This window comes from Sycon ciliatum, chromosome 4 (assembly GCF_964019385.1).
Source record: "Sycon ciliatum chromosome 4, ocSycCili1.1, whole genome shotgun sequence".
Lineage (NCBI taxonomy): Eukaryota > Metazoa > Porifera > Calcarea > Leucosolenida > Sycettidae > Sycon > Sycon ciliatum.
The window spans coordinates 5721721-5749377 of NC_088646.1; the positions used below are offsets into that span (position 1 = coordinate 5721721).

General features: G+C 48.5%; 3 protein-coding genes across 3 annotated transcripts; 1 reads left to right on the forward strand and 2 right to left on the reverse strand.

Moving 5' to 3' along the window:
• Positions 1-639: 639 nt before the first annotated feature.
• Positions 640-18577, reverse strand: LOC135814095 (endoplasmic reticulum-Golgi intermediate compartment protein 2-like). The gene is made up of 16 exons (XM_065327158.1): positions 18367-18577; positions 16866-16974; positions 16015-16061; positions 15688-15758; positions 14833-14873; positions 14375-14467; positions 13653-13716; positions 13155-13186; positions 12776-12831; positions 12282-12380; positions 11460-11488; positions 3820-3888; positions 3536-3578; positions 3062-3181; positions 2222-2307; positions 640-1468 (listed from the first exon to the last, which is right to left on the reverse strand). Exons 1-16 carry the CDS (start codon positions 18470-18472, stop codon positions 1427-1429), a joined length of 1107 nt encoding a protein of 368 aa, XP_065183230.1. The 5' UTR covers positions 18473-18577; the 3' UTR covers positions 640-1426.
• Positions 18578-18651: 74 nt separating this feature from the next.
• LOC135814094 (divergent protein kinase domain 2A-like) lies at positions 18652-27598 on the reverse strand. Its single transcript, XM_065327156.1, has 4 exons — positions 26322-27598; positions 25667-25976; positions 23777-24124; positions 18652-18829 (listed from the first exon to the last, which is right to left on the reverse strand). The coding sequence occupies exons 1-4, from the start codon at positions 27033-27035 to the stop codon at positions 18771-18773; spliced, it is 1431 nt and encodes a 476-aa protein (XP_065183228.1). The 5' UTR covers positions 27036-27598; the 3' UTR covers positions 18652-18770.
• On the forward strand, positions 18796-22543 carry LOC135814096 (acyl-coenzyme A thioesterase 13-like). The gene is made up of 3 exons (XM_065327159.1): positions 18796-19102; positions 21342-21526; positions 21884-22543. The coding sequence occupies exons 1-3, from the start codon at positions 19010-19012 to the stop codon at positions 22101-22103; spliced, it is 498 nt and encodes a 165-aa protein (XP_065183231.1). The 5' UTR covers positions 18796-19009; the 3' UTR covers positions 22104-22543.
• Positions 27599-27657: the final 59 nt, after the last annotated feature.

The following is a 27657-nucleotide window of genomic DNA, read 5'->3' on the forward strand; positions in this document are numbered from 1 at the left end:
TCATGCTAAAGAACCGAAACACAACAATGATGATCCGATTGCCGGGAAGCATTGAAACTAACAAGATAGCACCGAATGAAGGTAATACATGACTGTATTATGAATTGAATAGACTGATAACGGAATAGACGGGGGGGGGGGGTGCTGGTACGGGTCGCCCGCCGCAGGTTAAGCACCCCGTTCCCAGGGTCTTTTCTACACGCACCAAGAGAGGAGAGCGCGTGGAACCAAGAGTGTGCAGCTTCTGAATTTTCTGCATACTGTGAGTGTCACGCAGCAACATCCAAATCAAAGTTGGTACAGAGATAAACGGCGAGAAGTGCACATGGTGCATACTAGTGCCTGTACAACTGAGCTGCAGTTGTACAGCATGCAGGGGACCAGCCTGAATCGGAATACATCGCTAAGAACGACAGCAACCCATTCAAGCTGCACACTCTTGGTTTCATGTACAGTAAAACCTGTCAAGGCGACCACTCGGATAAGGCAAGCACCTGTCCTGGAAGACCACTGAGACCAGGACCAGGGGATGCTATTTCCAGTCATATGACCCTGGATAAGGAGACCACCTGGTAACAGAGACCACGTTTTCAAGGTCCCTTGAGTGGTCGTTTTAGACAGGTTTCACCGTATGAGTAGTCGAGTACACCATGTCCTCTTGCAAGTACATGGCCATAACCATGGTAACCGTTAATGCACCTATAGATCAAAACGTGGAGTTTGAAAATCAAGATGGGTTACGTCACTGACACATCATAAGGTGCACTGAACTACATGACGTACATGGTTGTAGAAGCTGTAGTCTTGCTGCTGCATATATACAAGCCGGGAGAAAACGACGAGGAAATAATTAATAGCAAAATCCGGGACACGAGAAATGAACAGGAAAGCTAGATGAAAGCATGCGGCTGGAAAGCGACGACAGTCAGCTAAAATTACACAACTTCACTTGGACGGACGGGCAATCGATTATCCACACTATGAAGGCCTGACAAGGAGGTATATACACACGGCCATGGACAACAACTGTACAGGGGTGGGGCAGGCAAGGTCAAGTAATGCGACACAAGCAGAAACAAAAACAGGAAATCAAACTGGCCAGCAGTTATGATACATGACTCACTACAGGACACGGTGATCCGCCAGCAGATTACCATGCCCCGAAGAATTCATTTATTTAAAACAAAAGAGAGAGAGGGGGAATTTTAAGTTAGTTCCTGGGTAGCTTGTGTATGTTTTTGAAGTGAACACTGTCTTGTGCCAGTGACAGGAAAGCACTAGCGAAGCACCTACTTCAAGAAGTATTACAGTATTAGTACATCCATATGAGAAGCAACTGTTAGCTTCACATTAAGCTCCACTGACCAGCAAGGTCAAGGAACGGAAGGGAGCAGGGTCTTTAAGAGCGTAAAGCTCATACGCAACGCTAATTTCCATCGGCTTCAGCTGCGAGCCTCTCGGCTTTGGCCTATGAGAGGAGACACACAGGCAGGCACACAAAGGTACACGGGATGCGAGACCAGTTGATCTACAGGGTATGCATGTACATGTACAGTGAAACATCAGTATAACATACCTCCAAGGGCCATACAAAAACACCGTCACGGGACTTTATAGCTGAAGTACTAGTATTGAGAATTTGGGTTGTCTTCCGACTCTTTTCGCTTTGGGTCTTATTTGTTTCATAGTTTCACGCAATAGGCTTTGTGAATATAGCCATTCTCAAGTAGCGACTGAATCTCCGGACAGCTACATGTAGCTAGCTGTGCTAGCTGAGGCACTTAAAATCACCAAACATTCGGCCCGTATTATGTTTGCGATATTGGCCGCCGGGGCCTACATTTACACAGCATGACAGGGTATCCGGGGCAGCAGCAGTGCAGGCTGAAATTTAAATGCGGCTGAAAAGTCCTTTATATCGAGGGCACTTAATTATACTGAGCGGTTCCACTCTATGTGTACCGGAATGGGACCCAATGGGGTAGAGGTTGGCCCTGGGGGTCCAGCGGGAATTCACAGTGTACAGCAGCGCTCTGATAAGCTCCCCCCTAGGGAAAGTGTAGCATCCGAAGTACTTCCTATTCGAACATCCTTCAGAAATGGGCAATTTGACGAATGCTGCTTCTAAATAAAGTAATGCACCACCATACTGAATACATCTCGCTGCAGTGCAGTTCACAGAATGCATTGGGCAGTTACTACAAACACCGATCATAAGTACCTTGAGCTGATCTTCCTCTGACATTGATGATTCAGATTTTGAGTGGAAACACGAGAACAAAAATGACACTAGGCCATGGAGAATTCCTATCAACAAGAGAGAGAGAGAGAGAGAGAGAGAGAGAGAGAGAGAGAGAGAGAGAGAGAGAGAGAGAGAGAGAGAGAGAGAGAGAGGGAAATATGCACAAAAGGTTATAATTGAACTACCCGAAGAACTGATCAAGAGGGGCAAGCAGCAGCATTCAGCCTTGTCCAGATTATTATCAACCACCACACCACACCGTTGCGCTCTCCGGCCGACCTCAACACGTTGCCTCAGCACACCATCAGCAAAACGACATTTCAGTTGGTGCTCTGCACCTTCAGACAGCAGTTGTTTCGATAACCAGGATCTCGTCAGTGAAGGTTGATATTGTAGAATGGCTAACAAATAGTGAAGTTCACCCTTTTGTAGCAAAAAGGGGAAACATTGAGGTCGGCCGGAGAGCGCAGCAGTGTGGTGCGGTGGTTGATAATAACCCGAAGAACTGTATCTAGTAAAAACCGAGAAAAGTTGAGGTCTGCAGACTGGGAGTGGGTGGGTTACGCTAGACTACACACGCAGTGGATAATTTATTTAGGCATAATGTCATGTTGAGGTAGGGGACTGACAGGAGATTTCAGAGCATTTACACGTTTACAATATCTGTGTACTGGGAGCAGCGAGCTGAAAGCCAGGATGATATCCATGATGCACGGCTGTTGGAGGGCTAAGCTGTCTAATCTTTGTTAGCAAAGAAATGACCAAAATCCACATTATCACACCAGTACGTTGCCAACATCAAAGCACATCTTCTCTTACCTGACGTGGCAAAAATGCCACCAATGATGCCACACAGCTTCACAAATAGGCCAACAATCGGGTGTTCAACTTCCCTTATGTGTACTTTAACTGGTGATAGGTCATACTTGAAAAATATACCTGAAATGAAAAAAACCACACACACAAGATATTCACGTTACAAGCAACATGGCAACAAACCCACCCCACTCCAAAGTCCAAGAGAAGGCATGCCAATACAGCAGTGTACATGGATACAGTCATGTTCTATTGTCAAGGCAACAGGATTGCAGCAACTAACACGACTAGGAATCCACTGCACATCAAGCAGCAGGCTGGCAGCAAAGTGACAGAGCGTGCACAGAATGTGTACAAACCGGCAGGACGAAATAGATGTTGCACTAATTTCAGATCTGTAAAGCACCCATCTTGTCAAATTAATATTTAGTACAATGACATCAACATTACATCTTGCGCACAGTCTTTTCTACTGACCTGGCACGCCATGACTACCAGTAACATGGTTCAGTTCACGTTTCTACAATAGCACACAGACACGCACAGACAAATGGCACAGTATACAAGTAAGCTCAGTGGCATGTCAATCAGGTCAACACCAAGCATGTTGCTCGGGGCATTTCATGCATATAAAAAACTTGATCGGAGAATGAGGGGGGGGGGGGCTTTCATGAAAGGTGTTACTTGCAAGATTGTGGGGTGCTACCAGAAAAGTAAGGCTGAGAACATCGGAAAAAATGCTTGCAGGTCCTAACACCAACCTGGTTTGTGAATGAGAACTGATTCGTGTTCAACTTCTGCTGACGCGTTGCAAATTCCGTTGGCACAATCTAACAAAGAGAAAAAACGGAAAGAGAAATGGCTACTCAGACAGAAGTAACAAGTCAACAAACAAGTAGCGGAGCACACAGCACACAACACCAATGGAGGAGGAGGACTAGTAGAGAGACATTGTGACATGAGAAGGATGTGAACCTTGAATGGGGCGAAATCTCCAGGCTATCAATAGCGCTGTTTTTACCTCTCGTCTTGATTCACCATTCCACAAACGTAACGTCGTTACTGTATTATTAGAAGACTGTATTATTACTCTTTCATTCTCATGCCAAACAGCTAACTCCTACTAAAACAAGAATGACCAAAAACTAGTGACCTGCACCACCGAAGCAGGAACCTAAAACTCTAACACACCAAGGAAAACAAGCCCCCTCTACGCCTACGGATCACGGACTACAATCCCGATCCTAGCGTAGCGGCAAATGATACATACTAGTACAAGTCGATGACAAAAGCGGTGCCGGTGTTAGGTGACAGCTGCATACGAATGCATGAAAGGGGTCAGACAGTTCATGTATCATGTATACCGGCAGTTGTAACTGGAGCCGACTGAAAGTCAATACATCAATAGCAGTGTTAGTCATACATGAAGCCCAGACTACAGAAAGTGTAGCAGTGGATGCAAAGTAAGTTGCATACGACGGGTGTTGCTTGTCGCCAACGTCGCCTACGGGGGCAACATCCTCTCCCCAGTGACGATTTATCCGTCACTAACACAACGGACATCTAGCACGCAGAGCTTGGCTACTGGCCGGCGGAACACACCAGTCTGGGTCTTGACATCTGCTACCCGCACCAGGCCGTCTCTGCCGGGATAGGTCGCCGTCACTATCCCCTTCGGCCATGTGTTCCTCACTGCGTTGTCGTCGGCGATGACCACCACATCACCTACTTCCACCTTCTTCTCTGTTCTTCCGTGCCATTTGGTTCGCCGGGCTAGCGTTGGCAAGTATTCCTTAATCCAGCGGCGCCAGAAATGGTCTGCTAGCACTTGCACGATGCGCCACTGCCGGCGCAGATGTAGGTCATCACCACTGAATACTCCGGGCACTGGTGCTGCTGATGGCGTCCCTAGGAGGAAGTGGTTCGGCGTCAGGCTGTTGTCGTCAGTTGGGTCAGAGGACACATGTGTGAGCGGGCGGCTGTTGAGTATCGCCTCAACCTCTGTAAGTAGCGTGATGAGTGTATCCTCACGCGGAGCACGTTCCTTGAGCACGGCTCTAAGGGCGGTTTTCACGGACCTCACTAGTCGCTCCCACGCTCCCCCCATGTGCGGGGCTGCCGGAGGATTGAACTCCCACTTGATTCCTCTCGGTGTGAGCTCAGCTGTGAGGCGTGTCTGGTCCAGCTGGTCCAACGATTCCTTGAGTTCTCTTGCTGCACCTCGTAGGTTGGTGCCGTTGTCCGAGTAGATAACTCCAGGGCAACCTCTGCGACTGATCAACCTACGAATTGCCATGATGGTACAGTCTGTTGTCAAGTCGTGTGACAGCTCCAGGTGTACAGCTCGGGTCGTAAGGCAGGTGAATATCACGCCGTACCGCTTCTCGTGACGTCGTCCGATAGTGACTGTCAGTGGCCCGAAATAGTCCATGCCGCAATGTGTGAACGGGCGGATGAACGTGGCAACGCGTGCGTCGGGAATCTGTCCCATCTGAGGTGGTGTTGGCTGCGCGCGTTCATTTTTACACTGCTGGCATACGGTCCAGGTACGGCGGACGGCTGTGCGTAGTTTCAAGACCCAATACGTCTGGCGGACGTCGTTTGCCACACTGTCTTGACCATGGTGTCCATGCCAGACATGGTACTGCTGAAGGAGCATCTGTGTGAATGGGTGCGACGGGTCCAGGATGACAGGCTCGGGCGTCAGTGGACTTCCGGGTGGTGCACTTCGAATTCGGCCATGCATTCTCACCACACCGTCGCTATCTAGCACAGGTGAGAGGTCTCGAAGTTTGCTGCTGCTGCTCACATTGCTGTGCTTCTGCAGGTCGCCAATTTCCTCCCGGAAGCTGTCTTGCTGTGCTTTCTTCCACCACAGCTTCTGGGCCTGCTGGTACTCCGATGGCAGCAACTCAGAGCAAGTGACTGTGGGCTTGCTTGACGCTTTCGCACGCAGGTTGTTGACGTATCTGACGATCCATGCTGTCGTTCTCATCAGCCGAATCCAGGATGAGAAGCGGCTGATATCTGGCAGGGCTAACTGCGCTTCTTTGGTGACTACCGCAGTAAACTCTGCCTTCATCTCGGCTTGGTCGTCGCTGGTGGTAGTGTCTCGCCCAGGATTCTCTACTGGCCACTCAGACTCTGGCTTGGTCAGAAACTCAGGACCATTCGTCCAGATGTGCTGCGCTGCTGATGTCTCAGGTGGGGCTCTGGTTGCTGCATCTGCTGGGTTGCTGTGTGTTGGGACCCACCGCCATTGCGATACATCAGTGAGCTCCTCAATCTCTCCGATACGATGTGCTACGAATGGCTTGAATCGCCGGGCGTCTGCTCGGATCCATCGTAGGACAGTCATAGAGTCACTCCAGAGCACGATGCGGTCGATAGGTAGATCATGCTCTTTCCGGACGGTGTCGGCCATTCTGCTGGCCATCAGTGCAGCTTGCAGCTCCAGCCGCGGTATGGATACGGGTTTCAGTGGTGCAACTCGGGATTTGCCAAACACGAATGCGACTCTGGTGCTGTCGTCAGGTAGCGATAGCCTGAAGTAGGCTGCTGCGGCGAATGCCGACTCACTAGCGTCTCCGAACACGTGAAGCTCCAGGTCCTTTCTGTCCGCAATAGCCGTGCAGTAGCAACGCGGAATTGACCTGCTCCCGAGGTTGTGCACTCCCGTCCACCAGTCCGTCCATCTTTGGACGAGAGATCCTGGCAGTGGCTCGTCCCATCCGACGCCTGTGCGCCAAATGTCTTGTAGCAGAATGCGAGCCGACGTGGTGTAGTAGGTGAAGAAACCAAGGGGGTCGAACACAGACATCAGCTTGCGTAGGACTTCACGTTTTGTCACTTCTGTTGTGTTGCTTTGCTCCAGTCTACGGCTCAGACTAAAGCCGAACGCGTCTTCCCGTGGCAACCACTTCAGACCGAGTGTCTTCTCCACTACAGTCTCGTTGTCGCTGCTAATAGTGACTACCGACGGTGAGCATATATCTGGGGGTACGACAGCAAGAGCATCAGGTGAGTTGCTGACCCAGCCTCTGATGGAGAAGCCTCCGGCTTCCTGGATTTGACTCACTTCCTTGATCCGTTGGGCTGCTTCTTCTGCCGTCGGCGTCGAGTCGAAGTAGTCGTCCATGTAGTGCTTGTCATGGATTGCAGTAACTGCATCTGGCGCGCTGTGCCGGAATTCGTCTGCATTTCTTCGCATTACATACTGGGCTGATGCTGGCGAACATACAGCGCCGAATGTCATGGCTCTCATCTGGTAGACATCAGGTTCACGGTCTCTGTCGCTGCCTCGCCAAAGGAACCGCTGTGCAGGCTGATCGTCAGGTCGGATGTGCACTTGGTGAAACATCTGTCGGATATCCCCTCCGAACCCCACGCGGTGTTGTCTGAACTTGAACAGCACACTGGTGAGAGGGTTGAGATAGTCGGGGCCTGGCAGCAGGGCATCGTTGAGGCTGACCCCGTGGCTTGGCGCAGCTGCATCAAATACTAGGCGTAGCTTGCCTGGCTTGTTGGGGTTTGTCACTCCAAAGTGTGGCAGGTACCACGCTCTCTGAGAAGGCATCTGGAGCTGGGAGGGTGTGAGCTTGGTGGCGTATCCGTCGTCAATATACTGTGCAATCTTGGCGCAGTACGCTTCAGAGAATGCAGGGTTCCTGTCCATCTTGCGTTCAATGGACAGGAGGCGGCGCGTTGCTGACGTTTTACTCTCCGGTAGGCTTACGTCAGCGTCTCGCCACAGCAAGCCGGTCTCCCATCGTTCCCCGATACGTCTCGTGGTGGATTCCAGGATCCTTTCCGCCTTCGCTTCCTGTCGCGAGCGTATTTTCTCGCTGCGGACTTGTACACCGAACGATTCTGTGGTGAAGTAGTGCTTCACCTGTTGGTGGAGACCGATATCCGTGTCCTCGGCACTGCCTTCTTCCGCTGTGTCAAGTCGGGCATGCAGTACCTGATCAGCGCCACCGAGTTGGCCGTGTATCGACCACCCCAGCTTGCACCGGCTCAGTGTGGGTGCGTTGGGTGGGCCCTCGATCGTCTCCCTGGGCAAGATAACATGGCAGTTGTCTTGGCCAATCAGCAAGCGCGGCTTCTTTGTCACGCTGAGCGGGATGTCTGCGCTGCTCACGTGTTGCCAACGCTGTCGCTGATGGTTGATGTCGACATGCTGGGCTGGTAGGTGCAGCTCACGCACAGTCCGGGCCGACAGCTGGAGGTCGCCGTCCTGACCGCTCACGGTGATCGTGACCTCCCTGGAGTCAGGATCTTGCTGGCACATGTCGTTCGTCCATGCTAGCGTCAATGGCCTACATGGCCCTTCTGCGCCCACCTGCTTTGCGATGTCTGAATCCAGCAGGGTGACCGTTGATGCTTCATCCAGTAGTGCTGCCGTGTTCACCACACCTTTCGGTCCGCGGATCGCTACCGGCACTGTCCTCAGGACGACTCTGCTTTGCTGCTGGGCGCTAGCTAGGTTCGTGCGTTCGACATCGTCCTTCCTCTTTGGTGGGTGCAGCATCGGATGGTGAAGCCGGTCACAGCCATCCTTCTTACAGGGCGTACTGTCAGGGCACTCTCTAGTGCGGTGGCCCTGGCCAAGGCAGGTGAAGCATCGTCGTTCTGTCTTGACCCATCTCCAGCGTTCGTTGCTCGTCTTGCGTGCGAATTCTCGGCACTCAGCCACCTTGTGGCCTGCCCGTCCGCAGAAGTCGCACTTTCTCTCGCTGGCCACGAAGGCAGTCTGCCGCTGGCCGCTCTGTCGAGCAGTCGGTGGCGGCTTCATATTGCTGCCTGTTGACACACACTTTGCCGCCGTCGTGTCGATTCTCCGAACACAACAGAGCGCATCTGCTCTCTTTGCGAGCCACTCTGCCAGTGTTTTCATTGTCACTGGATCTTTGCACTCTGCTACGTGCTCTCCCCATTGACGGGTCAAGCTGCTCGGTAGTTTCTGCACGATCTCCTGGCGGAGCTGCGGGTTAGCTAAGTGGCCTGTGCTCTTGAGGAGCTCCATGGTCGACACCAAGTTGCTAACCGAGTTCGCCAAGTCAATAAGCTGCTCGAAGTCGTCGTCTCGCAACTTAGGCATGGTCTTGACCTGGGCAATCATGGACTGGACCACATGGTCCGGCTGGCCGAACCGCATCTGGAGAGTGTGCATCACTCGATCAATGTTGTCCGGTACGACGAGCATTGACTTCACACTGTCCAAAGCCTTTCCCTTCAAGGCTCTCTGCAGACGGGTCATGTTCTCCTGGTTGGAGAAACCACACTCTGCAGTAGAGGCCGTAAACGTCCGGTTGAACATCGGCCATGCTGTCGGATCACCGTTGAAGGCCGGCAGGTCTTTTGTGGCTGATTGTCTAGCCATCATTCTCCGCAGGTCCTTGTCCGAGGTGTTCTGGTGGGCTGGAGTGGTCGCCCTCGGTGGCGTCAGCTTATCCGACAATACCTGGGCCAGCTGTGACACTGCTGATGCAACAGCTGTCTGTATGCTGTCACCTGATGTGGCCTGCGTCTGCAGGCTAGCAGGACCATCAGTACTTGCTGGTCGTTTCGGGGGTCCATCGTCACGGCACCCTGCTCCAGCGCTCTTGGACGAAGGTAGATCGCATGTGAAGGTGTCGGCACCGGCCGCACCACGTGGCTCACTTTGCGCTTTGGTCTGCAGCTCGCGCCTTTCCCTGTTGGAAGGTGCCATGTCCACCTGCATGACTGCTAGTTGAGCTCTGGTCTCCTCCAGCTCGTACTCTAGATTCTGCACTTGGTCCTCCAGGTCGCATGACGTGCTGGTGAGCTGGCTGATGCGATGGTCTCTAGCTACCAAGTCACTTTGGAGACGGTCGTTACTTGCTTCGGCCTTGGCAAGATCTCCCTCCAGGGACTTGATCACCTGCACCTGGTCAGCATGCCTCGCGTCTTCCTGGAAGATCCGCTGCTTCAGGGTTGCAATCGTCTGTTGCTGTAGCTGGAGTTCGTCTTTCAGTCGTCTTTTTTCTTCAAGCTCCACAGTGAGCTTGTCGTCATAGGCTCGCTCAATGGAGCCAGTGTTCTGTCGGCATAACTTCAGCTGCCCCTCCAACTCCTGGATCCTTATCTCCGCAGCACACAGAGGCTGCACAAGGCTGGTGGCTGGAATTACTGCTGGAGTAGCCGCGTCATGTGGGTCACTGTCCGTGTACCCCTGGGCTGGCATGACACTTTGAGTCACTTCGACCTCCTCGTGCTGTGGGTGCTGTTCTGCGTCTTGAACAGATACTGGTTCTTCACCGTCCCTCACGAAGTAGTTTGACTCCTGCATGTCCATTGCCCTCTCGCTGTGGCCGTAGTCGAGCACGGGTGCTGCTGTGCCTCCGTTGTCGACCTCCTCGTCGGCCTGAATCGCCGCCAGGTCCGCGGCGAGCTGGAGATTGGAGAGTCTCTTCTCGCTTTCCAGCCTATGGCTTCTCGCCTCCTCTTCAAGTGCAGCCACACGCTGCGCTGCCACCAGCTCCGCTTTCCGCTTCCTGGCTTCAGCAGCACTGCTCGAAGAGCGTCGAGAAACACTCGAGAATCGGCTCAGTGTCGAGGAGGAGATACTTTCGGTTTCCTCCGCGACGCTGCCTGCGACAACGTTACTGATATTGTCGCTCCTGCTGCAACAAGTCGGCTTCACTTTCCGGCCTTTGGTCTCACGTTGAGATCGCCTGACCTGTTCACTGTGCCGCTTGTCGACGTCCATTATCTTTCCGTCCGGCTGGTTCGAATCCGGCTCTCGAAGGACCAATGTTGTTACCTCTCGTCTTGATTCACCATTCCACAAACGTAACGTCGTTACTGTATTATTAGAAGACTGTATTATTACTCTTTCATTCTCATGCCAAACAGCTAACTCCTACTAAAACAAGAATGACCAAAAACTAGTGACCTGCACCACCGAAGCAGGAACCTAAAACTCTAACACACCAAGGAAAACAAGCCCCCTCTACGCCTACGGATCACGGACTACAATCCCGATCCTAGCGTAGCGGCAAATGATACATACTAGTACAAGTCGATGACAAAAGCGGTGCCGGTGTTAGGTGACAGCTGCATACGAATGCATGAAAGGGGTCAGACAGTTCATGTATCATGTATACCGGCAGTTGTAACTGGAGCCGACTGAAAGTCAATACATCAATAGCAGTGTTAGTCATACATGAAGCCCAGACTACAGAAAGTGTAGCAGTGGATGCAAAGTAAGTTGCATACGACGGGTGTTGCTTGTCGCCAACGTCGCCTACGGGGGCAACAAGCGCAATAAACCAGTTACAGTAGTGGTGTCTAAACACAGGTACAGAAGTATGAGCTATGACATGTTCCCAACTGTCAGAAACCTTCCAAAGCACCACAATGAACACTCACTTCTTACCTGAATAAAGTATTGATAGATAAAATAATCTAGCAGGTGACAGCAGAAATCAAGCATGCATGCGTGCAAACACACACATACACACACACACACACACACACACACACACACACACACACACACACACACACACACATGTATGCACACAGACACGCATAGACACATACACAGACATACACATGAGTCACTGTCCGTGCAACTTATAACAAGTAGCATCACTCAAGTATGGTAGCAGTGTCACTGTATGGACACGGGGTCCATTAGCCGTTTGGTGTGATATGCAGAGGCATGGTGACTGAGTCAAGTTGACCAGGTACACATAACAAAGAAAGTAGGGCTCAAACAGTCAATTTTTCAAGTATCAGGTCGTTGCAAAGTATGCACTTTCGCAGGCTGTCGCACGCGTACGCAATTTCTGGGCTTTCAACTCGGTCATACCTGGTCTCTTGGTGTGAGAGTATGTATGAATGAGCATGCAAGAGAATGTACATGTGTGCGTTGTACTGAATAGGGTACATTTTTTGAATGAGTATAGTCAAATATACGGTTAGAAAAGAGGCCACAGGATTGCCGTGGCTTATAGGTTATAACCGTTTAACCGACCGTTAGCTTAGCAGTTAACCGTTAGGGGTAAAACCGTGACCGTTTGAGCCCTAAAAGAAAGCATTTTCCGTGCCCACAGAAGTGGTGGCCTTTACCCCTCTTTCTAGGTAATATAGATAGACAGACAGACAGACAGACAGACAGACAGACAGACAGACAGACAGACAGACAGAGTCCCAATACTGAACATGCATCAAAGTAACATCATCTGCAACTCACTGGCCTCGGTGGTCTGATATTCCGCATCGAGAGGGTTTATCAACCCGGGAACTTCCGGGCCAAACGATAACTTGTCGATGCGATGCGAAAAGTTGTAGTCTGCAGTGAATTCAGAATGATAGACATTTCAGAAATCATAGATGGATACCGGTACATGGATATACATGTAGACTGCTAGCGCAGGACAGGGACATCGGAAGGTATTTTAGTATGGTATGGTCAGCCATCTGAAGTACAATTTACTCGTGAGGGAGGGGTGGCCGAGCCGAACATTTTGGAAATTTAGATCCCAGACAAGTGTACAGTATGTTATTGATTCACAGGGTACCTGGGGCAAAAAGTGGTACGGTCAATACCGTAGTGACCGTACGGTGTCCGACGCCCCTGCAGGTGATAAACCTGAGTCGGTGCATCTAACCTTTCAAGCTGTGTGCTCCAACAAACTAATCTATTGGCATAGGAAATCCACCTTGTCCATCACATCGTACACCTACCTTTTGAATCAATGAAGGCACTTAGATGGGTGTGCCCACGCATATGTGGGATGGACCTAGGCAGGTAGCAGAAAAGAACCAACACACGGCATTAAGATAAATAAAGTTCTGCTTACAAGTACTAGTACACAACTGCAGGTAAAATCTGGAACACGGCCTCCACTACAAATAGGGAAATGATGATCTACTGCACTACACCGTCGGACAGACTACTATCTATTATTTAGGAATGAACGAAACTCCATGTCCCTCTAACAACTCTACAGTCTACAGAGGATTCCTTCACAGTAGACCGGCAGGAAGTCAAATAACGTGAGAAAAGGGTGGTAAATGCACCCTCCCCCCCCCCCCCCCCCCCACCCACAGGCAGAGTTCTTACTTTCCAACAGTAACGTGGAAATTCCCTTCGACCTGAGAAAACAAAATTAGAAACACATACGCACGCATGCAAGTGGCCGCGCACCCCCCCCCCCCCCCCACACACACACACGCATGCACACACGCATGCACACACGCACACACACACACACACACGCACGCGGGCACATGAAACCAGTTGCTGCCGGTCACTACAGATAAACATCAGTCAGTGACTAGCATCCAAACACCACGGTAGCAATAGAATGTGATAGAACTCACCACTATGCAAACACACAACCCGTTCTAGTATTTAAAGCAGTATTACGCACAGAACTCAAACTGATCTGGGAATACTGAATACTTGTCATGAGGGTCGTCGTGTACACCATTGCCAGAACCCACTTTGAAAGTCACACTGATTCTTAATTTAGCTTGTTCACCTTGTGGAGAGGTTTCGTTGCAAGTGCAGTGACTCACAGGTTAACAAGTCTGAAACAAAGAGCAGTGTGGATCATACCTTATTGACATGGAAACTACCATGAATTCTACAGGCATCAGGTTGTCTATCATCTTCCACAGGACTGAGCATAAAAAGCACAGAAACAAGTACGCACACAATATAAGCCCATTGCGTAATGAAGCAGATTGGCACCTGACCAGGAACACCCTACACAGTCACCCGGGTATGGTTGTGTGGGTGTTGAATAGTGCATTGCTGATCCCAGCGTACTTGCAGGCATTACTCACACGTTGCAATACCTGGCAACGCACAATGGGCCCTGTGGAGATATCTACCAAGCATAGCTTTGTAGCTGCGGGAGATGCACGGAGCTAGACAAAATACACTTGACCCGATGTTAGACACACACAGGGTTCAGGACCGCCGGAAGCAGTTTTTGATTGGTCTGGTAGTATCATGGTCTTTCATACTTTGTGTATGATATGGCGGGTGCACATGCCCTCCACAGTAGGAAACATGTGTTGGTGGCTAAAAATTTGGTCCGGTGATAACCTGACCAACCGGACCGGTTCCGGCGGGCCTGGAGTTACTGGCAACCAGGAGATGACACAGCACACATTCTCAGTGAACACCACTGACCCGTGCAAGCCGTGCAAGGGATGCTGTCAAGAGTGCCCCCCCCCCCCCTATCTCATTTAAACACGACAAAAGGATGCCAAAAATGCTTGCATGCAGCATTGCAAGCAACACACACGTACAACAGTACAACAGGTCCTTACTTATCAGGCAAGTTGAGCCGTTTGGGGCTATCTGTGACCAGAGTGTTTAGTGATTGATAATTCATCTTCACGCCCTTCAGTTCCAGAATGTGCCTAAACAAAGTGAATACACAACAAAAGGCACAAGAATAATACTTCAAGTGGGTATACATAATTTCTGTTTGAAATCCCTGAATTAATAATAAATTTATTACAAGTGTAGGACTAGCTTCTAGCAGGTGAACACCGCAAACAGCAAGGTGATTTGTAACCATTGGCATCTAGGCCAGTTTTGCACGTACATGTACTGTGCAATAGGTTCAGTCAGCACGGCAACGATTGTACAACTATGCTGAAAATCCCTAAACTGAACAGTCATGCTGATGCACAATGAATTAAAATAAAAAATACACTGCTACGCACATCCTACAATACACCGAATAAACGGCAGCAGCAAGGTCGGCATTCGTAGCACTTACTTTCGCCACTTTTTCTGCGCTTTGCTCAATTCAAAGTATGACTAAACACCAAAAAGACGCATGAAAAGACACATACACTACATTCAAGCAACTATGACACAGTCATCCGTGAAATCGGTAAAAAAATATATCAAAACTCACACCAGTGGCTAACTGCTCACAAACAAGAGTTGTAAAATACTGACTTCATGTACACTGACTACAACAGCATGAGCGGGTGTGGAAAAACACTCCAAAACGCAAACAGCAGCGTCAGGTCTACATACCAACGACCTAAGGAGCCTCAAGGAATGAGCGGGCTTTGAAAACAATTACCAGTCGCTTGGGAGAGGGCTCTATGACATGAACAGTTTGGGCTTGTGCCTGATATGCTGAAATACAGCAAAGTCTTTTTATCCCAATTTTAATGTGAAATAGTTCAGTGAGAGACACGAACACCTTCCAATCAAAAATTTCCTGCGTTTTAACGCCTTGAAAGAAAGCGCTCCACTTTCAAATCACTAAGCTCGGCTTACCTGTTAGGTAGTGCCCTCAACTAGTACTGTAAATGTACTCATCCGCTTTACTTCCTCTTTTTGTCCCTGTCTCTGTCTCTCTGTCTCTCTGTCTCTGTCTCTCTCTGTCTCTGTCTCTCTCTCTCTCTCTCTCTCTGTCTCTCTCTCTCTCTCTCTCTCTCTCTCTCTCTCTCTCTCTCTCACTCCATCCCATTTTCAGGGGCAGGGCCATGTACTTGTTTCAAAAGCGGTTTATAGACATTTCTACTCCACTCCTCTGCAGAGGCATGCTGGACACTAGAATTTACACAATTAGAATGTGGAAAGGGGCATTGGTTACTAGTACATGTAGTTGACTTACCGGCGTTAGTAGCAGATCAGTGCCTAGCGGTATGGAACTACCAGCCACGTCTAACACATCCGCACCGATATCTGTAGAAAGGCAATTACAGGAAAGATGCACGAAAACAGGCCAATTAGAAATTCGAGAATCAGATGGAGAAAGGGATACAGAAAAAAGAAAAGTCTGCAATCAAATTCATGCGTGAGACAGAATTTGTTGACCGAGCCCAAGCCAAACCGCACCGCAGCAGGAAAGAGAGTTCTTACTTGGCCGAGTTCGACAGCACAGAGGTGAGGACACGACACACCACATATAGAGAGTTTGCGGATACCAACATCGACTTACAATCACATTGCATTGCCACTGTGATGTCTGCATTAATTTGCAATTTACTGCAGAAGAACACAATCAGAAACAGGCAACGCAATGATAATTCTTGAAGAACACATACAGCGAAACCTCTTTACACCTGCCGCACAAGGGACCTTACAAATGTGGTCCCCGTGTGCAGGTGGTCGCCTTATCCTTATCCAGGGTCATTTGACTGGAAATAACATGACTTGGTTCTAGTTGCAGGGGTCCTCTGGGACAGGTGGTCGCTTTGACAGGTTTCACTGTAGTGATAGGCAAACCCCAGTGCTCGAGGACTGCACTTGCTCTCCAGCAACAGTAGAACAAACGAGCAGAGAATCATGGTGGCTTAGCCAAGAGGTCATCCTTAGAATGAATCCAGCTCTTCCTTGTACACGTTAATCTCTTCAAAGCATAGAAAGACAACACCCACTTATGTGACTGAACACGCACAGGGTGCAGAAGTCTCTCTCTCTCTCTCTCTCTCTCTCTCTCTCTCTCTCTCTCTCTCTCTCTCTCTCTCTCTCTCTCTCTCTCTCTCTCTCTCTCTCTCTCTCTCTCTCGCTCTGTGTATATGTATGTGAAGGTTACCTAATACAGTCAGACCTCGCTTATCCGGATCCCTCGCCATCCGGAAGAAAATAGTTGGTTACAAATGTACAGCATATGCCATGCTTACATACAGTATGTGTGTTCGATTATCCGGTTCCCTCGCCTATCCGGATATTTTTGTGGAAAACGGATGTGTGCGGTTAACCGAGGTCTGACTGTACTGCTAATACACCCCATGATGTGTGCTAATTTGAAGTCCACAGTTGGCTGGTGGATGAGTGCACATGCCTTACCTGTTCATGTCGGAATCTACACTGTACTGGTAGCGTAGCTCTGATGAGCGGTACTGATAGATTTCAGCTACGACCAGGATGGCTATGCACGCAAAGATGAATATAGATACTGCACAAGACACAGTGAAGAGGCACCATAGCACAAAGACCAGACAGTCAGCTACACCTAATGCACTCCACCAAGGACGACACGTGTCTGAATGGTCACAACTCTCAGGGTGAAAGAAATGCATACTTCGAAGCAACTCAGTTTCTGCGCACGACAATGAATGGCTGAGTCCATAAACTAAAACGGCACCAGCATATCGAGTAGCGACCAGGCAACTCAAGTGATTGAGAATAACGGCACTGAATTTTGATTGGTGCCAGGCTGCAGTTCTTCAAGCAGGCATATACATCATCGATAGTATAATCAGTACAGCACAGTCAAGGCTGAAAAGATAAGAGCCTCGTGACAGGTACACCAGCTGTGACGTTCCTCTCAAAATTAATAGAAGCTCACACGGTGCTCATCCCAATACACCGGGTTAAACACGGTTGTAATCGGAGCAGAGTGATGGAGAATATAAGAATGTCCAAGTAAAGTTGGACCTACTGAGAAGCACATTCTTGGAAACGCCGCTCTACTGCTTGTGTATCAAGTGCACTAAGAACAATGGAAGCATGATTCAATGGTATCGAACAGTGAACATGTATGCAAGTGTGTACGTGCGTGTGTGTGTGTGAGAACGTGAATATGAATGTGTGTGTATGCTGTATGTATGCGGGCCTATCATTTCAATAATACTATAATATTTGGTTGATAGCAGTGCATAGCACTACAAAGGTCGTTGGAGTCATCGCTACTACAGTGCATTTCAAAACTATAGACGCGTAGGGTTTTTGAAATATTTCAAATTTGGCTGGAACTTTTTGAGAATAGTTTTCGGAATATTGCTCAGGATCGCTCCACAATTACTCTCATATAGTTTCTAAAGGATTGGATAACAGACGCCCAATTTGGAAAAAATTATGCACAAAGTGATCACAGATTTTATGTGGTATAGATGCTGGCATAACGGTTTTTGCCTAGGTACGCGTCTATAGTTTTGAAATGGACTGTAGAGTAACGACTAAACGGGGTTGAAATCTCCTCCCAAAACTGCTTCTGCATCATCGACAATACTGGCATGCAGTTTAGTTCAGTCGACTTGCAATGTTGTTGTTGTCTAATTAATTTTCAGTGGATTACCAAAACATGCCAGCCGCCTGACCTATATTGTAGTTACAATAGTCCTGCAGTACTGAAAGGTAATCAACATCTCATTCTGTACCATAATGAAGTAATTCGTGGCGCTTTGCGTACGATATACATGTACACAAAATATCATGCTACGCATAGTACGGTGAATAACTTCTGATCAAAATTCTAACAGTGCTTCTATCCTCAGATCAGACATGTATAATGTCTTGTAACAACAATTCTAGAATTCTTTATCGTGTTGTTTTCAAAAATAATTACCTCCGCCACCACTTGATGATGTTTCCACATAGCTCTCCGGTATCTTCGGGAAAGCATCTAGCTCCTTGACAACCTCTAAAGGCTGCCGCTTAGTCAAGCGACGCATCCTCAAAAACAGACTATTAGGTGAACAGTTGCTCTACTTTGATACCAATGTCAATTATCGGCACACCTACATACCGGTAGCTACGTATCTCACGATAGATCTGTTTGTTTCCAAATTTGCAGAAATCTTTCCCAGAAAGAAAAAGGAAAAAAACTTAAAAAAAGCCAACTCATCAGAGTCGAATGTTTACGACTCTCACTCATGAGCGACACGTGCGCATGGTGCACGCGAGCGTGCCGCAGGTGTGCTAGCTAGCTAGCGCGCTCGATCAGGCCATATCCGCAGCACCTTTTGTTTTTCAAATCTTCACTTCACAGATCAGTCTTCTGGAGCTTCCTGAATCCTGACTCCTAGATCCTGAGGCCAAAACAAACCATACAAAAGGTCTCAGCTGAATCGGAAACAAAAAGAGTTTTGAAACTGCATTTGCTCCAGTCGAAGCCCCTCAATCACTAAGTCTTGAATTGGAGCTTGCTCGTAACTTGCTACTCGTACTTCCATTGTATTAGGCCAAAAGCACCCAGCGAGATATCTACGATGGCTCCGGTTATGAAATATGGAGTGGATGTCGGCCGAAAGCTGATTCGACTGACGACTGCAGGAAAGGACTTGAACAGGATGCTGAAAGAGGTCGGGGACGTGCGCATGTACCTGATGCATTTCTTTGCAAATGAATTCAATGCAGAATTACTACTACACACTACTATAATTATGCTAGTCCAAAACATCCATGCTCCATTCAATAGTCACTGTTGATGACACAGTGTTTACCAGGTGTGAGTGCATAAACCAGAATGTTCAGCTAAGGTTGTGTTTACATGAGGCGTTTCAACCCAGGTCATGAACCCAGATTGACAGGCCATGAACACAAATTGAGTGTAGCGTTTACATCACGCATCGCGCTTGACCCGGGTTGATTTCAACCCTCGCCTTGGGGGAAGGGGTGAAATCGAGAAATCGTATTTCTGTGCGTATCTCGTGCCAGGTTTGAACAGCACTGCACAGGCAAGTTTCGTGCGAAAGTATTCACGTGACCACACAGGACTCTAGAAGTGGATTTTTGGCGGCATATCAGTATTTGACCCGGGGTCTTCGTGTAAACACCCACCATTTTTTGTCTATCGTACAGGCTTTCAACCCGGGCTGAACTCAACCCGTGTAAACACAGCCTAAAAATGGTGCTAGACTCGTGCGTACCTGGGGAATGCCAGTTCAGTGTCTGTACGCCACAGCGAAAAATTCAAAATGTGTATGACACATTCTCTGCAAAATGGGCTCACTGAACCGCAATCGATGCCATTCACAAGCATTCACAATAGTAGCCACATGTACGGTTCAATATTTATGGGGCCGTCCATAGTTGCTGCCATTTATCACAATCGTACAGAACGTGCAGTATGGGGAGGGGGCACGGCGATTTGTATGCTCACAGGGCAAAACGCCATTTATTGTTCATGCGTATTATGTACACTTCATTGTGTATGGTTTGTACAAGACGGTCTCGGAAAGTCTACATTTTCTACGGGTGAGATAAACTGTCCCTCCAGGAATCCGCGAATCAGCGGCCGCGGTAAAATCCGCGGAATTCATGTTTTTTCTAATATCCCGCGGAATTCATAGTTTTCACCGCAGAATCGTGAAAAATCACGGTTTGGGGGCAATGCGAGCACGCGCTTCATATTCATGCACAGTGCAGTGTCCTGTCGCTATTTTGTTGCATTCAAAGTCGAGGGAGTTTTCTTCGTTACTGTATTGAGCCTATCGTGTGTTTTCGACCACTAAATTTTTATTGATACTTGTACATAGCATATAGCCATGTCTTTTCGCCGGTGCAGCGCCTCAGAAATACCGCAGTATTGCCGCAGAATTCACGCTATCCGCCGCATAATGTAGCGATTTGTGCCGCAGAATTCTGCGCAGAATTTCAACTTTCTGTCCGCGGATTCCTGGAGGGACAGGATAAACGGCGACAATTATGGACCGTCCCTAAGCTAGCTGCCATAAAAGGAAGACTTTTAAAAAATGACTGCAGGGTTGCCTGGAGAGTGCCCAGTTGAGGGCGGTGTCCAGATAACAGAGGATCTACTGTATTCATTTCAAGAACTGCCCAGTAGCATGGCTCTGGCCCGGTCTACACTCGACAACATGTCCTTTACTGTAAACTAGGAATTATCTTCACCCGTTTTAGTTCGTGATTTGCGAGCACAGACAAATTTGCACCTGGAGATGTTTGCGATTGGAGTCAATTTCCTCAGTCTCTTCACTACAGGTCTACGTTTTGCCCTGGCTTACGTTTGCGATTTCACACCCATCGCAAAAACCGCGAAGTATTCCGGATCACAAAGGTTGCCCGGGTTTACAGTATACATGAGCACGTTCTGCAGGCGCATAGCTCGTGTACTTATATTAGTCAGCGTAGTGTGGTCACCACACCAGAAAATAGCCGTCATAGGTACTACATTGTACATGGTCAAAATAGGCAACCTGGCGGCTATGACTCGGTTGCCGGTGGTAGATGGTCACCATTCGACGGACATGCTCTGGCACATTGTCACCAGACCACAGATATTCGAGCTACGCCCCCGTTTTGTAAAAATATATGAATACTAGTATAGCATGTGTGGATTCACAGGAAGTGTGAGTTACGACGTCTGAAGAAAATGTTGAACAGTCTCTGCTGGGATGATGACTACACCATAGCTCAGTGGTTAGAGCATCGCTAGCTACAAGCGAGGGTCCCTGGTTCGAGTCCTGGTGGGGACAGTCAATTTTTTCTTCAGACTTTTCCCGTTTGTGTCTTTCCCTCAAACTAGTCAAGAATACTAGTATGTGTAATTATATCCAGGTTTTGTTCCCTCTTCTGCCATAGGTGCGATTGACTGAGTTCTCGCCAAATCGCTGTGTGTGCGAGATGACGGTGGGCGAGGAGCAGTCGAATCCACACGGCACTCTGCACGGTGCCTTCGCTACGCTACTGATGGACGGTGTCACGACCATGGCGATCATTGCTAGCGGACGTCCCGTTCCAGGACTGTCTGTGGAAATGAATATGAGGTATGTTTGCAAGAGTCTCCCTCTTGTCATATTTTCTAGACTGTTAAGTACACACAAGTCACAGAGTACCACACGTCTTCGTTGGAACTAATGATTTCATGCCCTTAGCCGATGTAGATAAATAGGTAGGGGATTTGTACAGAAAGTTTCGCTTGAAGCGGCATTACGTGCCAATGGGATAGAAGCAGAGATGAAAATGAAACCTCGGAGCCTGTTGTCTTCTAGGCTCTTCTAGGCACGGAACTGAATGATGTTGGTCCAACGATACGGTTGATGAAGACAATTTGAATTCTAATATACTCTTGGCTGTTTGGTGTGTGCTACCTTCCCTATTTTTCTTCCTAATTACCGTTTTAGTTACGTGCAGGGAGCCAAGACAGGGGAGGAAATCCGTATAATTGGTGATTGTGTCAAGGCTGGAAAGTCATTAGCGTACGCTAACTGTGAGATTCGGCGAATTAGTGATGATAAACTTGTCGCGACTGGTCGCCACATCAAGCACGTAGAAGTGGCCAATGCGCCGTTCGCCGCTCCCTGGCTGTTCACGGACTCTACCGACAAGGAATCGTCAGTGTAGCAAAGCCAAGTTAAGCATAGGGGAATGCATCCTTCTTGTGTAACAGTGGCAGTTGTCATGTATGCTGCAAGCATCCTCAATGCATCATGGCTTCGTCATCGTTGAAAAATTGTGCTCTAGTCTCACCAGCCATTCATGCATATTTTGATATCAATTCCTATGTCCCACAGCACAGATTCATATACTTTTCACCGCCTTTTCATTACCATTGCCTTTCTGCATTGTATTTATATATTTTTTCCCACTAGTGCCACCAGCACTCCAGATTTCTTTCTGCCAACCACTGAGTGTGTTCAACTCATGCTAAGATCCGCTGCGCTATATGCTGCGTGCTTAGTTAATTTATTGTGTTTCTTCTGGAGGTGGTTTGGAGGGCATATTCTTAGGGCTTGTGAATACAATGAATTTCGTCTTGCTATCATTCCGTAACCTGCCCATGACATTGTTGCCTTGCCTGTCTGGGGATGATTTGGGATAAGGGTTTACCCGAAAATCGACAACCGAGATTTTGAGATTTACTTGCCCCCCTCCCACACACACACACACACATGAAAGCCTCCCAACTACCCCAGACATCATTGACATTCCATTCAGGACTTTAAAATCTTCATTTTCAAGTCTCTGCAGGTACTGCTGTAGTACACCCATTACAAGACTCTTACACACTGATTCAAGCCAGGACTCAAGGGACTTACTTACACACTGATTCAAGACAGGACTCCAGGCCTGGCCTGCACGCAGCAATACAACAAGTAGCCGCATGTGCAAGCTGTTCATCAATCACGGAGTTGCAGATATGACTGTCTGATGCATATCACGGTCATATTTCCTGTCTGTGAGCAATTTCTTGTCAAAGAATCGGAAAAAGAATTGTAGTTAAATAATAGAATTGAAGTTAAATAATAATTAAGCTTGCCCATTGAAATGAAAAGGCTCAACATGAGATGCTCAATAGGAAATACAACTCAAGTTCACATCTCGTGTCCTTAATGATAGCTTGCATAGACCTCGGTCCTACCGGTAGGACCTACCGGTAGGACCATCATACACAGACATGCTGCATGGCCTCTGTTCTAACATTGACCTAAAACTTGACCCTAAACTGTTGCTCAGGGGCTAATGAAGGAGTCCACAAATTTTAGACGTGATCGCACAAGGCATAGTACGAAATTCCATGGTAACAGCAAATGGTAACCATGGAAACAGTGTATGGAATTATGCACTCCACTGCCTTCACAGACTAATAAAAACATTAGTACCTCACCACGACTGATGTGCCATGGTCAAAATCCACTTTGGACAGAGTTGCTAGCGCTCCGACAGGAGTATGTGCGGCCATTTTGACAATTGATAAAATTGCGCGTATGCAATGCACTGGACATAGTCTTGCATTTTGCGCCATTACTTTGCCTGACAAAGACCTCATCTCAACAATTGTTTCAAGAAATTTCTCAACCGAAAGCACTTTTGCGGCGCGATTCCTTGGGTCCTACCGGTAGGACCCGTGGTCCTACCGGTAGGACGGCATGCAAGCTATCATTAATAAATAGGGTCAGTATGAAGTCCTCAATGGGAAGTACAACTCAAGTTAACATAGTTCACGTTTCTTGTCAGGCTTTGGGTCTGGAAGCAGAGCCATACTGTCTTTGCTGCATTGTGTCACGGCGACTTACCAAGTTTGGACAGGAGCCGGCTGAGCTTTCGATATGCTTGCAGCCTCCCATGCCCCTGATTGTTGAGAATACACTCGTTTGCAAGGCGAGTGAGAGACTGCTTCACCGCCTTGTCAGGCGGATCATGGAGCAGGCCACTTGTCCAGGATACAATCTGATCGCCGGCCCAGTGATGATCGGCAAACAGTAGGTTCCGGCAGATGTAGTAGTAGTTTGTATCCTGCAGCCCGGCCGCACACAATTGTGCCGGAAAGACCACCTGACAATTTCTGGACTCCTTAGCGCATGCTGCAAAGGTTTCACTGACGGACACTACACGATCGTTGGATGTAAACTCACCAAGAAAAACTATGGAAGGGATAAAAACAAAGGAACAGTAGTCTGGCTGTAGAATGGTTTATTGAACACTATAATGATGTACCAGCTAACGTGCTAGCTACAAGCGAGGGTCCCTGGTTCGAGTCCTTGTGGTGACAGTCAATTTTTTCTTCAGACTTTTCCCGGTTGTGTCTTTCTCTCAAACTAGTGAAGATAACGTGCATTTCCTCACCTACCATATTCTCCTGAGTATAAGCCGCACTTTGAACACACAAAATTCACCCCAAAAAGGGGAGTGCGGCTTATACTACGGTGATCAAATTAACGGTGATAAACAGGGTAGATGTCTGTATTTCGTGGCAAAAATGGGGCCACAGTGCGGCTTATACTCCAGTGCGGCTTATACTCCGGAAAATACCACCGCCGACAACGCTAAGAATGTACCAGTGTGGGGAAGGGTGAGGAAGTGTGATGAAGTGTCACGGTGATGAAGTGTGATGAAGTGTGATGAAGTGGCATGCTGACAACACTTATACGCAACACTAAAACAACCGCAGTAAGTACTCACACGGTGAGCCAAGGATAGTATTAAATTGAAACAAGGAAAACGGTGGGGCACAAGTTATGCGTTAGAGTCCACCAACCAGTAATATCCAACTAAGGCCACACCAAGTTTTTTCATTGTTTCTCGTCACCGCGCGCGTACCTTTCTTGAGGTTTGGACCAAAAAAAAAAATCTCGCGTCCCGGTAAACACGCATAAAAAGGCGTTGTAAAAGTACGCGCGGCGTCAAATCTGGAGTGCAGTGCTAGTGCACGAACCGAAGGACGACTTTTGCACCGTGTATGTACGCATACCGGTAGTTCAAGTACCACACCACCACACGCCTGCTGTATTCATTGTCTGGACTTGTCATGTCATGCTATGCCTTATCCCATAAGGTTTCTGTTTTAAATTTTAGCACAAGCGCGCACTTGGCTGTTCTTTTATGTACCCCTTGTATAATAACTTTGGTTTGCTTTCTTTCCTATTTAAATAACATGCAACACTGGACTTCCTCACCAGAGGCCGGTGCAGGAGCCTGGTTTTCTGGCTGTATGTTGCAATTGACTGTCACGCGTGGTGTATAGTCTGATTTTAGGTCATAAATTGGGCCTTTGTAGTGTAAATAGCAGTTTTTGTTTTTCAAACCCTATTTTGTTTTTTTTTCCGCCCGCCCGCGTTTCTTTTGAGATTTTCAGGTGACGAGAAACAATGAAATAACTTGGTGTGGCCTAACACTATATAACTAATATCCATGAACCTTCCAAGTTGGAAGGCCGTTGGTTAGCGCTATCGAGCAGTGCTCAAGCTCACTTCCTTGTCGTGGAATGTCTCAGTACTCCTTGTCAGTCTGGTGCTATCCTGTGCACGTCTGACCATTCAAAACCTGGGCTAGTTGGTGGACTCTAACACATAACTTGTGCCCCACCGGTTTCCTTGTTTCAATTTAAAACAACTGCGTTCAAATTTCCAAGCAGAATGCACTGGACGTGGCTTTGTTTTCTTTTCTTTCTTCCAATCTGAGCTTACCTGGATCGTTCTTGTTGACAATGATCATATGCTCAAGATCAATTAGCGTCACCACGTATCGGTCCAGTGTAGAGTTGTAGTGAACAGCAAAATTGTCCTCCTCGACGTCCAGAAGGTGGAATATCCACTGCTCCGCGTTGTCTGTGAGCTTGATGGTGGTATCGACGAGGGCTTTGGCTACTCGAACCCGGACTGTCCACGGCTTGTCCATGTAGTCGCCCATCTCAGCACCGCTGTGCTCGACGAATATCATCCGACCGCAGGCACCATAGTAACGGGGGAATGGCCAACCATCACTTGAAGGGAATGCCTGAAAATCAAACAACCGAATACCATGACGCAAAGTACCCAGGAGAACTACGATGGACAGTAGCATGTACTCTGCATGAAAAAGTATACGTCGTGCCCTGTTAGCATTAAGAGTTGGGAGGCAAAACCGTTATTCCACAGAACATCAGATTCGCTACAATCATGTACATGTAGTTGGATCAAGAGTATTCAAAGTACAAGTCAAAGTACAAGTCAAGTCATTGTCCAGAAGCTTGTCGGCCCATTCTCATCAGTAGACACGAGGGAAATGAAGGCAAGAAAGTCAAAACAGTCCAGCCCCATAAAGAGCGGTGAGTTGTAAGGCGGGTGGCATATATATCCTTACCTTCAACACCACCGCTTCATGGTTTACCATGACACTAGTGCGCATCATAGCGGCCTCGTTGGCCTGTAGCCTCCCATCACCGTCGCCATCGTACGCGTGCACTATCTTCTTGTGTAGCTGATCACCGACACAGTGGGAGATGCTGTGCACCTCCTCGGCATGGCTCATGTTGTACAGTCCATGCCAATCTGCCCCGGCGAGAAGACTTTCGGCGGCCTGCAGTGCTATACGACCGACATGTTGATCCGTCAGTCCTGCCGTGCAATCTCCATTATACACGCCCCTTGCCTTGGCATCCATGCAGATATTGCCGTTAAGCGTAGCCAGTTCTTTGCCGTACGCCAACGATTTGCCGATCACAAACACGGTAGGTGGTTGCGGTGACGTGCTCGCCGCCATGCCGGAACTATCACCAGCGCGGGCCAGGATTCCCTTGTGCACGCCATTGCCACTGGCCAGGTACTTTCTGCCCAGGTCAGGCCGGCGCTGGAACCGTGCCAGCACTGGGCAGAAGTCCTCTCCGAAGCAGGCTGGGCACGTGATGCGCCTGACTTCGTGTTGCGTAATCGTGCCGCTGATGGCAGCCTGCAGCTGCTCGCGGGTGAACACGACGGTCAGCACAACTGAGCACAGCAGAACGGAGATCATGCATCGCCAGCTGCATCGACGACGTTGGTAGCATGCCCGTGCCGAATGCAGCATCCTCCTCCTCATCAACTCTGCCTCGATTCCTGGAATTCGGGTGTCAACGTGAATTATTCGGTCGCCTTCGTTTACAACTCCATCCCAGCGGATCTAACGTTGCCAACGCGATGGCCAAGCCTTTGTATCGGGAGCATGACCCTATGTGTACTTCGAAGTACAAAAATAGCCTAGTATAGGTGACAAACTCAGTGAAGCACGGACGGCACAATCGTTCGTTTCCACCGAGAGCGATTCTGGAAATCAAACAGTCCGCTATTTCTGAGTTCTAGCGAGGACTGGTTCACCGTCACGCCATCACTGCATCAGGCCGCTTGGTGTCTTTTTCCACGCCTCGGATTGCAGTTGGCGTGTTTCCTCCCTCAATGATCCTGCCAGCCGCAGAGCTTTTTGTCAGTCTTCGATCATCGTCGTCAGGACGTGGGTCGTTCCATTCATTCACAAAACGGACCCGCATTGTCACACTGACTATTGAGATAGAGTAAAGCACAAGGAAGCTAGTTTTACCAGGGAGTCGTATAAACGGGTGTATACGACTCCCTCGTTTTACCAGAACGCTATGCTCAACTCGGTAACCATGATAACAAGAAGGGTGGCCGCTTTACCATGACATTGTTCAAGTAATAGTCACAAC